The 13,216-nt window shown below is 41.5% G+C and overlaps 1 protein-coding gene across 1 annotated transcript in view; it reads left to right on the forward strand.

Moving 5' to 3' along the window:
• Positions 1 to 13,216, forward strand: part of LOC114458222 (serine/threonine-protein kinase MRCK beta-like) — a 46,951-nt gene that overhangs the window by 17,410 nt on the left and 16,325 nt on the right. Inside the window, exons 12-16 of the mRNA XM_028440565.1 lie at positions 95 to 337; positions 418 to 510; positions 614 to 765; positions 7,636 to 7,741; positions 7,810 to 7,934. Of these exons, the coding sequence (XP_028296366.1) occupies positions 95 to 337; positions 418 to 510; positions 614 to 765; positions 7,636 to 7,741; positions 7,810 to 7,934 (719 nt within the window). The remainder of the gene's footprint in view (positions 1 to 94; positions 338 to 417; positions 511 to 613; positions 766 to 7,635; positions 7,742 to 7,809; positions 7,935 to 13,216) is intronic.

Below are 13,216 nucleotides of genomic sequence, written 5' to 3' on the forward strand. Positions count from 1 at the left end.
ATGAGTTAACCACCTGACCTGCTAACTCACTCATGTTAACTAACATACACTATTTACCTGGTTAGTTCACTAACTAGTTCCCTCTAACCAGCAGCAGCTCTCCGAGGCGCTGCAGCGTCTCCGCTCTCAGACGTCAGAGCTGCAGGAAGTGCTAAGTCACAGGAAGCAGCTGTTACAGGAAGTGACAGAGCTGTCGGAGCAGAGGGAGGAGCAACGGTCGACCAATCAGAGGCTGCGCTCTCAGCTGAAGGAGAAACGTGAGGAAATGCTGACGCTGCAGCAGAGCGTGGATGCCATCACACAGGAAGTCCACCAATCAGAGCGCAGCAGGAGGGAGGTGAGGACACATGCACGCTCACCGTGCACACGCACGCACGCAGTGCACTGACGTGTGTGTGTGTGTGTGTGTGCGTGCAGCTGGAAGCACAGCTGGACGTGTGTAAAGCTGAGCTGCTGAAGGAGAAGAAGCTGATGTATGAGAAGCTGCAGGAGGAGGAGCTAAAGCTGAAGGTCAGAGGTCAAAGTTCAGCAGAAGAGGTTGGGGTCAGTGGGGGGTTCTGACTGTGTGTGTGTGCGTGTGTGTGTGTGTGCGTGCGCGCGCGCTTCCTCCCAGCATCAGTTAAAGCCTTTGTCCAATGAGCTCCAGCAGAAAGTGAGTGTGTGTGAGTCTGAACTACACACCACACACACACACAGTGAGGAGATGAAGATCCTCATCACACGACTACAGGAGACGGAGAGAGAACTACTGACACTCAGAGACAGGTCATACACACACACACACATTCACCCATTCGCACATACACACATACACACATCAATCAATCAATCTTTATTTGTATAGCGCCAAATCATAACCAATGGTATCTCAAGACACTTTACAGTAGAGCAGTCTTAAGGACGGACTCTTCATTTTATGGATACACACATATGCATATATACGTATATACACATACATATGTATCCCACACCCAACATGAATTCATCATGGCGGCAAGGAAAACCTTCTGTTAAGCAGCAGGAACCTTGTGTGGATCCCATTCCTATGATGAACAGCCATCCACGTTATGCTGTGTTGGGTGTGTGCAGAGGAAAGGGTGGAGACAGAGTTGTTGAGACTCTGTAACTCCACACTGAGGATCCCACGGACCTGCAAGACAAAAGCCAGAAGGAGAACAGGAGCAAACACACAAGGGAAGAAGCAGACATAGAGGGAGTGTTAGAGAGAGGAATGGGACCCTCTCCGGTCCCTCTCTAACCTAAATGACCTCTCTCTTAACGCCCTCTCCAACCTCTCTCCAACCGAGCATGCCAGACCCCCCCCCGGCAGTCTATGCCTATTGCATCTTAATTATGAGCTATGAGCTGGTTCCTAACTAAAAGCTTTACCAAAGAGGAATGTTTTGAGCCTAACCTTAAAGGTAGAGAGGGTGTCTGCCCCCCGAACCGTGGTTGGTAGATGGTTCCAGAGAAGTGGGGCCTGATAACTGAAAGCTCTTCCTCCTATACTACTTTTAGAGACAAATGGAACAACGAGTAGTCCAGCATTTTGAGAGCGTAGTGTTCTGGGGGGATTGTATGGCACTACAAGCTCCTTGAGATAGACTGGTGCCTGTCCATTTAGGGCTTTATAAGTGAGAAGAAGAATCTTGAATTCTATTCTATATTTTATGGGAAGCCAATGCAGAGAGGCTAATACAGGAGTAATGTGATCTCTTCTCCTAGTTTTAGTCAGTACACGTGCTGCAGCATTTTGAACCAGCTGAAGTGTCTTAAGCGACTTGCTCGGGCAGCCTGCTAAAAGAGAATTACAATAATTTATTTATTTATTTATTTATTCAGTTTATTTCCGACATGGTTACATTCACTTTTTTTTTTTTTTTTTTTTTTTTACATTTTTTGTACATGCCGAAAAAGGAGACGAGAGAAGCAGTTTGCTTATCCGGGTCCCGTCCCCTGTTTTACCATCGCAGATTTACATGGGTTTACATGTCTCTCTGGTCAAACATTCTTGATTTCTTCTGAACGTCTATCTGTAGTCATTGTTGTCCTCTCTATCTTTGTTTATGTTGGCCTTGTTCCCTGCCAGACGTTGTTAGCATTCCTCCTGTTCAAGAATAGTTCCTCTTTCGAAGGTGTTTGGAAGGTTCTTCCCTTTTCATCCACAATGTCACCTTGTTTTGTCTCTACATCAAGGGTAATCCAGCTGTTGTTAGTTCCATTGGCAGTGTTGTATTTTCCACTGTCTGATGATGGGATCAGATCCAACTTGTATAAACACATCACTACATCCCAGTTCACAAGCAAAGTAGTATTTTAATGTAATATATCTTAGTTCATAAGCGTGTTTCTAACTGCTGTTGTTAGTTCTATTGGCAGTGTTGTATTTTCCACTGTTAGATTTAACTTGTATAAACACATTATTATATCTTAGTTCATAAGCAAGGTAGTAATTTCATTGTATATAAAAAAAATCGTGTTTCTAACTGCACATATGACAATAAACACTTTGAATTTAAATTTAATGTAATCCTTAATCACCCCACCACCTAGCAATTGAAATGAATAAATGACAGACCTTTTTTACTCTTGGTTTCCACATTTAATTCAGTCTCCGTAAAATAATCACAGTCTGAGTTTTGTTTCCAGTGTTTATATAGATCTGGGTCCATATCCATGATTACCATCAGTAATGTTGTTGTTTAGGTGGATCCTTCGTATTTTCCCAGGTTGTCCATCGTTTTGATGAGAACTGGTTTTCCGTCCTCTTCTTCCTGGATATAAATCCTGCAGTTTTTTGACCACGTCTTCAAAATCTTTCCTTCTTTTTTTATTTGGCGTGCTTTCCATGCAATGCTTGCATTTTGTTTCGTCAGGTTTTCATTGATGTACACCTTCGTTCCCTTGAGTTTGTTTCCTTGCTTGATTATTTCTCCTTTGAATTTTATATTCGTGAAGGTTATTTTTACAGCTCTGTTATCATTTTTCTTTGGCAGGAGATGGCAGGAGTTGATGTTGTCAGGGTTCAGGACAATGTCCTTCGACTCCAGGTAGTCAATGACCTGTTGTTCAATCGATTTTGTTTCTTCGTCACTCCTGGGTTTTATCTTTAGGCCTGTGATGATGACATCTTTCTCTCTTTCCTTTTGTTCCAGCTGTTCAACCCTCGCGTTCAACAATTTTATCTCTTCAGCATTTCTTTCATTCTTTTCTTTCAGTACCTTTGTTTCGCTTTGTAGTCTTTCCAGTGAATTTTCCAGCGTCTTTTCCAACGACTTTATCTCGGCAGATAGGTTTTGTAGACCCTCGCGTATCATCTCCTTGACCTCTTCCAAACCCGAATTGGGTTCTGAAGGGCCTCCCTGCGGTTTTTTCACCATTTTCCTTCAGTCTTGGGCCCAGTTTTTCAGGCTGTTCAGGCTGTTCAGCTGTAGCCAGCTGTAGCCAAGGTCGTGTTATCGGAGCAAAGGAAAACACGTCTGCTCTCACCAAAGACCAGAGAAATAATCCAGTCTAGAGGTAACAAAAGCATGGACTAGTTTTTCGGCGTCGCCCTGAGACAGGATAGATCTGATTTTAGCAATGTTACGGAGATGAAAGAAGGCAGTTCTTGAAGTTTGTTTTATGTGAGAGTTGAAGGATAAATCCTGATCAAATAGAACCCCAAGGTTTCTAACAGTTGTGCTTCGTGCCAGAGTAATGCCATCTAGGGCAGTTAGGCTAGCATAGGTTTCTCTAAGGTGTCGTGGGCCCAGTACAATGACCTCAGTCTTGTCTGAGTTAAGAAGAAGAACATTTTGGTCCATCCAGGCCCTAATGTCCTTTAGACAGGCCTCAAGTTTAGATAGCTGATTTGTCTTACCTGACTTCATTGATACATACAGTTGGGTATCATCAGCATAGCAGTGAAAGTTAACAGAGTATTTTCTCATAACATTACCAAGGGGGAGCATATAGATACAGAAGAGGATTGGACCTAGCACAGAGCCCTGAGGAACCCCGTAGCTTACTTTAGTGTACACAGAAGACTTATTATTCACGTGTACAAACTGGTACCTATCAGATAGGTAGGACTTAAACCAGTTTAGGGCAGTCCCTGTGATTCCAAGTAATTCCTCTAATCTCTCTAGTAGAATATAGTGATCTATAGTGTCAAAAGCTGCACTAAGATCTAATAAAACCAGCACTGAGAGTCGTCCTTCATCTGAAGCCCAGAGTAGATCATTAGTTACTTTAACTAAAGCAGTCTCTGTGCTGTGTTGAGCTCTAAAACCTGACTGGAAGTCCTCGAACAGGCTGTTGTTTTGAAGAAATTCACAGAGCTGAGCTGCCACAACTTTCTCAAGAATCTTTGAAATAAAAGGAAGATTAGATATAGGCCTGTAGTTTGCTAAAGTGCTGGAATCAAGAGTAGGTTTTTTGAGAAGGGGTTTGATTACAGCTACTTTAAAGGACTGTGGCACGTAGCCTATTGATAGGGATATATTTATTGTCTCCAACAAAGATGGGCAGACCAGGGGAACAACTTCTTTAAACAGCTTAGTTGGGATCGGATCTGAAAGGCAGGTCGATGGTTTGGAGGATGAAATAATAGAGTTAAGTTCCTGAAGTCCTATATGTGTGAAACAGTTTAGGTTAGGCCTATTTACATTTAATGGTACAGCAGGCCCAGGTGAAGGCAGGGAGTGGCTAATTTTATCTCTAATCTTATGAATATTATGGTTAAAAAATGTCATAAAGTCCTCACAGCTGAGGGCTAGAGGAATCATGGGCTCAATAGAGCTCTGACTTTGTGTTAGCCTGGCTACAGTGCTGAAAAGGTACCTCGGATTATTTTTATTTTCTTCAATTAGTGAGGAGTAGTATGTAGATGGACTATGTCGTAAGGCTGTCATGTATTTACTATGGCTTTCTTGCCAGAGTATTCGTGACTCCTCTGTTTTATTGGAGCGCCACATTCTCTCTAATTTACGGGTTGTTTGTTTGAGTGTGTGAGTTTCAGAGCTAAACCACGGAGCTTTCCTCTGACGTTTAATAGTTTTTTCCCTCAATGGGGCAATTGAGTCCAAGGTGGATTTTAGTAGACTAGCAGAGCTATCGACAAGCAGATCCAGTTGAGAGGGGTTATAATTAATATCATGGTTATTTATTGGATGGTGCACTGAGTTTAAGGCAGCAGGAATGGCCTCTTTAAATTTAGCCACAGCACTATTGGACAGATTTCTACTCCTAACTATTTTATTGCACAGTGCAAGATCCTCTAGGATAATGTTAAAAGATATTAAAAAGTGATCTGATAGCAGAGGATTTTCAGGGTAGACTTTTAGTTCATTAACATCAAGGCCATATGTTAGAACAAGATCAAGAGTATGATTTAAACGATGAGTAGCTTCATTAATAGTTTGAAAAAAGCCAACTGAGTCTATTAGGGACATAAAGGCTGAGCTCAGGCTATCACTATCTTTGTCCACATGGATATTAAAATCTCCTACTATCAGTATTTTATCAGAACTGAGGACTAAGTTTGATATAAACTCAGAGAATTCTGATAGAAATTCAGAATAAGGGCCTGGAGGACGGTAAATTATCACAAATAAGACTGGCTGGCAGGTTTTTGATTTGGTATGAGATAAATTTAGAACCAGGCTTTCAAAGGAAGTGTAACTGGCCTTTGGTTTAGGATAGATTAGGAGAGAGGAATGATAAATAGCTGCTACACCACCTCCACGGCCTATGTCTCGTGGCATATGAGTATTTAAATGACTGGGAGGAGTGGCTTCATTTAAACTAACATATTCATCTTGATACAGCCATGTTTCAGTTAAACAGAATAAATCAAAGTTATTTTCTGAGATAAGGTCATTTACTAGTAGAGATTTGGATCTCAGTGATCTAATATTTAATAGAGCACATCTAATGCTTTTATGTTTTGGTGTTTCTAGATTTGAGATTTTAATTTTTTTCAGATTTTTGTAATTGATAGCTCTTTTATTTGATTTTATGTTAAAATCATTGTGAAATTTGGGTCGGGGGACTGACACCGTCTCCATAAAATAATATTCATCACCATCACAACAGTTGCCATGGCGATGAACACAGCTATCCTGATAGCAATGGGAGGGAAACTGTCCTAAGGCAAGCGCAGAGGGGCGTGGAGGACTCCGCCTCTGTAACATGGTCTCATTCATGAGATGTCATAAATGTGCCATGTTTTCTGATAGTAGAGATGCTCCCTCCAAAGTAGGATGGATTCCATCTCTTCCTATCAGGTTCGGTTTTCCCCAGAAGGATCTCCAATTATCAATGAAGCCCACCTCGTTTTCTGGACACCACCTCGATAGCCAGCGGTTAAATGATGACATGCGGCTATACATGTCATCACTGGTCAGATTTGGTAAGGGACCAGAGAAAATTACGGAGTCCGACATTGTTTTAGCATAAGCACAAACTGATTCAATGTTCACTTTGGTTGCTTCCGACTGACGACGTCGGGAGTCATTAGTGCCGACATGGAGGACTATCCTATCAAACTTACGGTTACTCTTTGCCAGCAACTTTAGATTTGATTCTATGTCGCCCGCTCTGGTCCCTGGGATGCACCTCACAATGCCCGCTGACTTCGCTAGCTTCACGTTTCTCACTATGGAGTCGCCAATTATCAGAGTTTGTTCCCCGGTGAGTGTGTTGTCCTCACAGAGGGGGGAGAACCTGTTTGAGACGTGAACATGGTGGTGTCCCAAGCGGCTTTTTGACCTTCGACTATGCTTACCACGGACAGTAACCCACTCATTGCTGGCCGGGGGGGAGGCTAAGCTAGAGCTAGCACGGTCCGCACCGGCTAGGTCCTGCTTGCTAGCTTCGGTTTTGGTATCAGGGGTGCGGAACCGCTTCTCCAGATTGTTGATCCTCGCCTCCATATCTAACAGTACGCTACACTTTATGCAACTACCATTGTCCCTAAAGGAGGACGAGGAGTAACTAAACATCTGACACACCGGGCAGGAGAGCGGAGGGGAGGAGAGAGAAGCCATAGGTGCTAAATTTAAGCTAAGCTAAGCTAAGGACAAAAGGAAGTTTAAAGGAGATTGTACTGCCTCTAAGAGGCGAGGTTGCTTTTTACTTAACCTTTGTACGTTTAACTGTACGGTAAAAAATTAAAACAAGTGTTTTCAAGGCTAAAATATCAATAACAACAAGTTTGATTAGAGTTAGCAGAACACAGTAGTAGAGCGCTGCAAGCAGCGGTAGAACGTAAACAGGAAATGATCGATACGTCATTACGTCAGCACGTCAGCAGGAGAAGATCAATACGCACATACACACTTACACACATTCACACAGATAAATCTGACTCAAACCAAAATAGTCTCAGTAGGAGAACCTGCTGATCTGTCTGTCTGTCTGTCTGTCTGTGTGTCTGTCTGTCTGTGTGTGTGTGTGTGTGTGTGTGTGTGTGTGTGTGTGTGTGTGTGTGTGTGTGTGTGTCTGTGTCTGTGTCTGTGTCTGTGTCTGTGTCTGTGTCTGTGTCTGTGTCTGTGTCTGTGTGTGTGTGTGTGTGTGTGTGTGTGTGTGTGTGTGTGTGTGTGTGTGTGTGTGTGTGTGTGTGTGTGTGTGTGTGTGTGTGTGCATATGCAGGAAAGCAGAGTTGGAGGAAATTGTTTTTTCTCTCAAAGAAAAACATGAACGAGAGAAAAATCTCCTGAAAAAAGAAAACAGGAAACTGACCTCAGAGACAGACAAGGTGAGGCTACACCCCCTGCTCTCAGACTCCACCCACTGCCCTCTGACTCCACCCATTGTCTTTTGCAGCTCCTCTCATTGGTGGACAACCTAATGAGTCAGAACCGACAACTGGAGGATGAAGTTCAGGATTCATCCAATAAGAAGGAGAGTGTGAGTCACTGGGAGGCTCAGATAGCAGAGATCATCCAATGGTAGGCCAGGAGTGTGTTACAGAGTGTGTTACAGTGTGTTACAGTGACAATATATTACAATATGTGTATGTGTGTATAATGTCTATATCAGTGGTTCTCAACTGGTCTGGGTCAGGGACCCACCATCATCTTGAAATGACAAGTCGTGACCCAAACATTATTGATCCAAAAATGAAAAATGTATTAAGTGAACGTCTTGATGCAAAACATTAAAACTGATATTTCAGTTTTAAGTATAAAAAATAAGCAGCAATACTAATTCAAGTACTGAGGACTTTTAAAACAGGCATGTAAACCGTCTCAAGTAGTTTCAAAATACTGTATATGAACTAAAAGTACAATTACTTTTCTCCAAAAAACAAAAAAAGTGCAATTCAACGGAACACAATAGCTTCTCATAATACTGTAATAACACCACTGTTATTATTGGAGAAAATATGTATTGAAGTGCAAAAAATGTTCAAATCATGTCAAATCAAGTGAATACAAGCTTATGTTCTGATCACAATCTCAAAATATAAACACTGAAAAAACATTGTCCAAAGGTCTTAAATACATTTGAAATCAATATTGAAAGAACAGTATGTTTGTAAAGTAAATAGAACAAAGCAGAACTACATGGAGTTCTAATGGACCAGCTGCTTTTTGGCCTTTACAAGAGTCTCAATATCTGGTTGTATGGTTGACAAAGTAACTCTGAGGTCATGCTCAATGTCCAGTTTATTTCATTATGTTTTCAACTGAACTAGAGAATCCACATTCACAGAGGTACAGTAAGTGGTGCTGAATGCTCCACTAGCAATAGAGGGATGATCTCATCACATCGTTGCACCAGAACTGGGAAAGGTTTACCTCTGAATTTCTTTTTGAGCGTGTGGTCACAGGATAGCTGACATTCTTCACTGTCCCCTTCCTGACACATTTAACGTGTTTAAATGTTCAAAAATATCAGTAAGGTGAGTGGTGGCCTAGATAGGGGAGTGGTGGCCTAGTGGTTAAGGACGCTGGGCTTGTAATCGGAGGGTTGCCGGTTCAAGCCTCACCGGGGCCGTCACTGTGGGATGTTGAGCAAGTCCCTTAACCCCGAACTGCTCCCCAGGCGCCGCAAAATGGCTGCCGACTGCTCCTCAGGGATGGGTTAAGTGCAGAAGACAAATTCCAATAATGTACTAACATTACATGGCCAATTAAAGGCGAAAGCCCGATTTAATCTTTAATCTTAATCTTAATCTTAATCTTAATTAATCTTAATCTTTAAACAAGTGCAAGCCACCCCTTACTATTAAAAACATCACCAAGAGGAGAGTTGTTCTGGAGAAGAAATGCTGCAATTTCAGCTCGTAGTTCATAGAAACGGGACAAAACTTTTCCCCTGGATAGTCAGCGCACCTCAGCATGATACAACACCTGCAGATGTTCACATGTGGCCACACCAGCCTGTCATTGCCTGATCTCATTAGATCTGTGAAGCTAAGCAGGTCTGGGCCTGGTTAGTAGTTGGATGGAGACCACTGAGAATTCCAGGTGCCACAGTGGGGTGGCAGTCGCTGCAGTGGTATCTGTCATTGTGTCCTTGGGCAAGGCACTTCACCTACATTGCCTAGTATGAACGTAGTGAGTGTTGGTGGTGGTCGGAGGGGCCGATGGCGCACTATGGCAGCCTCGCTTCCGTCAGTCTGCCCCAGGGCAGCTGTGGCTGCAACAGTAGTTTACCACCACTAAGTGTGGAGTGAAAGAATAATGCCTTAATTCTGTAAAGCGTCTTTGAGTGTCTATGATAAAGCGCTATATAAAACTGATGCATTACTATTATTACTTCTAAGATCTAAGCACAGTTTCTGAAAACATCGGCTATTCTTTGCACTACACTTGATGTAACCCTAACCCTTGTATAGCATCTTCTAATGTTTCGTGGAGTACGTCCCATATCTTTTGATGCCAAGGCCTCTCGATGTAAAAAGCAATGGTTCCAGGTTGCACTGGGAGCCTTCTCCTGTATTCTCCTCACGACCCCAGAGTTTTTCCCTGTCATGGCGGCTGCTCCATCTGTTGTCACACCAACACACGTCCCAGCTTAGGCCCACGGAGCTCAAGTACAGGTCCACAGAATAAATATGTCCTCAGCGGTTGTAGTGGTTGGTAGATCTGTTGTGCATAGAAACTGCTCTTGAAAGTCTTCGTCCCACACGTCTCACGTCTTTAGATTCGTCCATTTGTATAGCAAAATGACCGCTTGTGTGAAGTCGGGCTGTCGTCTGTCGTTTGATGTCATGTGACATGTCTTCAATTCGCCTACTTACGGTGTCATTGGACAGGTATAGTTTTGAGTTTATCTGCAGCGGACTGATCCATCACTTCTTTCACCATGTCTGTTGCGGCGGGTAAAATGAAGTCCTGAGCGATAGTATGGGGTTTCTTCAAATTTGCAACACGATGTGCTTGCTTTGAGCATGTAGAAGTAAGGCACTGTTGCGATATCCTCAGATCTTGAAGCCGTCTACGAAAGCAATCCAGGTTTTTGTCTCAGCGAGGAATGCTTCGTTTCCAAATGGCGCATCATTTTAGACGATTCATGCTTTCACTATCCAACACCTCGCAGCACAAAACACTTTTTGGACTCTTTTGTCTTCAATGTAGGAAAATCCATACTTAATGTACTCAGAGTGGTACTTGCGCTTAGCCATGTTGCTATTGCTATGTTGCTATTTCTAGCAAATGTAAACATGCATTTTCTTCTACAGCAATGCAAGTGTCCCCACTAATGATACTACCGTCCCTACTGTTGCGTAGGGGAACTACATCAACTCTCCATTAAATTTGATGATATTTATTTTTCTTTCTCTTTGGGGAAAGGCCTGCGACCCACCAAAAACGGTCCCATGACCCCCTTTGGGTCGCGACCCACCAGTTGAGAACCCCTGGTCTATATAATATGTGTATATGTAATGTGGGTATATTGTGTGTGTGTATATATAATGTGTGCGTATGTAATGTGTACGTGTATAATGTGTTTATATAGTGTGTGTATAGGGTTAGGGTGTATAATGTGTATGTAATGTGTGCGTATATATAGTGTACGTATATAATGTGTATATATAGTGCATATAAATATAGTGTGTACGTATATAATGTGTGTTTATCGTGTGTATATAATGTGTGTTTATCGTGTGTATATAATGTGTGTTTATCGTGTGTATATAATGTGTGTGTATGTAATGTGTTTATTGTGTGTGTGTATATATATAATGTGTGTGTGTTTATATAATGTGTGTGTGTGTGTGTATATAATGTGTTTATAATGCGTGTGTGTGTGTCATGTGTTTTAACTCATTCAGTTCCAGCCATTTTCAGATTTTCTACCCCCTCAGTTTCAGCCGTTTCTGAGCATTTTGACTGATTTTAAAGACCCACAGAATATTTTCTACTATGACTATCTGAAATCTGACACCAGATTCTGAAAGATTGAAGTCTCTACTTTCATCAAAAAAGAAAGAATTTGTTTCTGACTCATTTTGTTCTTATGTAATCAGTCGTTGAATAGAGCAAGTTTTACACAAATCTTCAGTTTCAGAGCAAAAAGCTGAGAAAAAAGCCTTTTTCTAAAAAAAACCCTGTCAGTGACTTTAAAGCTATTTATTTTGCTTTAGTGACATCTCTAACATCTGAACATTGTTTCCTTATATAAAACAAAAAAAAACACAGACCAGGCTTTTGATGATAAAACTATTATTATTTATCTATCTGGGTCAGCGTTAAATGGATTTCTTACTGTATTTTGGCGTTCCTCCAACGTTCTCTCCCATCAGTCTGCACACACGCAACTTCCTCTTCCTCCCTGACATACAGAGTGTCACTGCGTTCCCCCGTTTTTTATTGTTTTATCTCACTATCGCCACATTATCCATGAGTTCCACACATGCTCTGGTCGAGTGTGCGCTGCTGTGAACGTCAACCCTGTACATAGCGCCATTTTCTGTCTCATAAACGCCTTTCCTCTCTCCCTCTGAGCTCTGCTGAGCATGGATGATCTCTCATCCAAAGGTGTGCTGCTACCTCCTACATGTCACCTATTATTTTGCTATCTGGCTCACAGGCTGGGGGTATTTTGTACCCCCCCTCCTCCCGACACGCAGCAATGACCCCTTTAGCCCGGTTAGTTGATGGTTTTATCTCACCATCTCAACACCATCAATAATTCACTCAGGTCCACACATGTTCTGTGTTAGTATGTGGAGCTGTGAGCTGCTGGATACTCACAATATCACTCTGTAGCGCCATAATCTCAACGTTCCTGCTTTTTTTTTTTTTTCGTTCCTGCTTCTTCCTCCTTTGCTGGGTAGCATCAGTAGCTAATCTCACATCTAAAGGTGCACTGCTGCCATCTTCAGGGCACAGTTGGCCACCACAACACCCCACAGCTTTGATATTGATGAGGAACCTCTGCCAGGGTGTTTTCTAGTAATCCCCATGAAAAAACACAAATGACGAGTTATCTCGTCAATGGCACTGAGTGAGTTAATGTGTGTATAATGTGTGTGTGTATATAATGTTTGTGTGTAATGTGGGTGTGTGTTTAATGTTTATGTAATGTGTGTGTATATATTGTGTCTATATAATGTGTATATTGTGTGTGTGTATAATGTTTGTGTGTGTAATGTGTGTGTGTATAATGTTTATGTAATGTGTGTGTACATATTGTGTGTCTATATAATGTGTATATTGTGTGTGTGTATAATGTTTGTGTATATAATGTGTGTGTATATAATGTGTGTGTGTGTATAATGTTTATGTAATGTGTGTGTATATATTGTGTGTCTATATAATGTGTATATTGTGTGTGTGTATAATGTTTGTGTATATAATGTGTGTGTGTGTATAATGTGTATGTGATGTGTGTGTGTTTTTATAATGTGTGTATATAATGTGTGTGTGTGTGTATAACGTGTATATAATCTGTGTATGTATTATGTGTATGTATATAATGTGTGTGTATAATGTGTATATAGTGTGTGTATATAATGTTTGTGTATGTAATGTGTGTGTGTATAATGTGTATGTATATAATGTTTGTGTTTATAATGTGAATATAGTGTGTGTGTGTATAATGTGTTTATAATGTATGTGTATAATGTGTATGTTTATAATCTGTATATAATCTGTGTGTATATAATGTGTGCGTGTGTATAATCTGTGTATATAATGTGTAATTAATGTGTGTGTATAATGTGTGTGTGTGTATGTAATGTGTATTAGGAATGTGCGATATTTTATCGTTTGTGATT

Source organism: Gouania willdenowi, assembly GCF_900634775.1.
Source record: "Gouania willdenowi chromosome 24 unlocalized genomic scaffold, fGouWil2.1 scaffold_320_arrow_ctg1, whole genome shotgun sequence".
Classification (NCBI taxonomy): Eukaryota; Metazoa; Chordata; class Actinopteri; order Blenniiformes; family Gobiesocidae; genus Gouania; species Gouania willdenowi.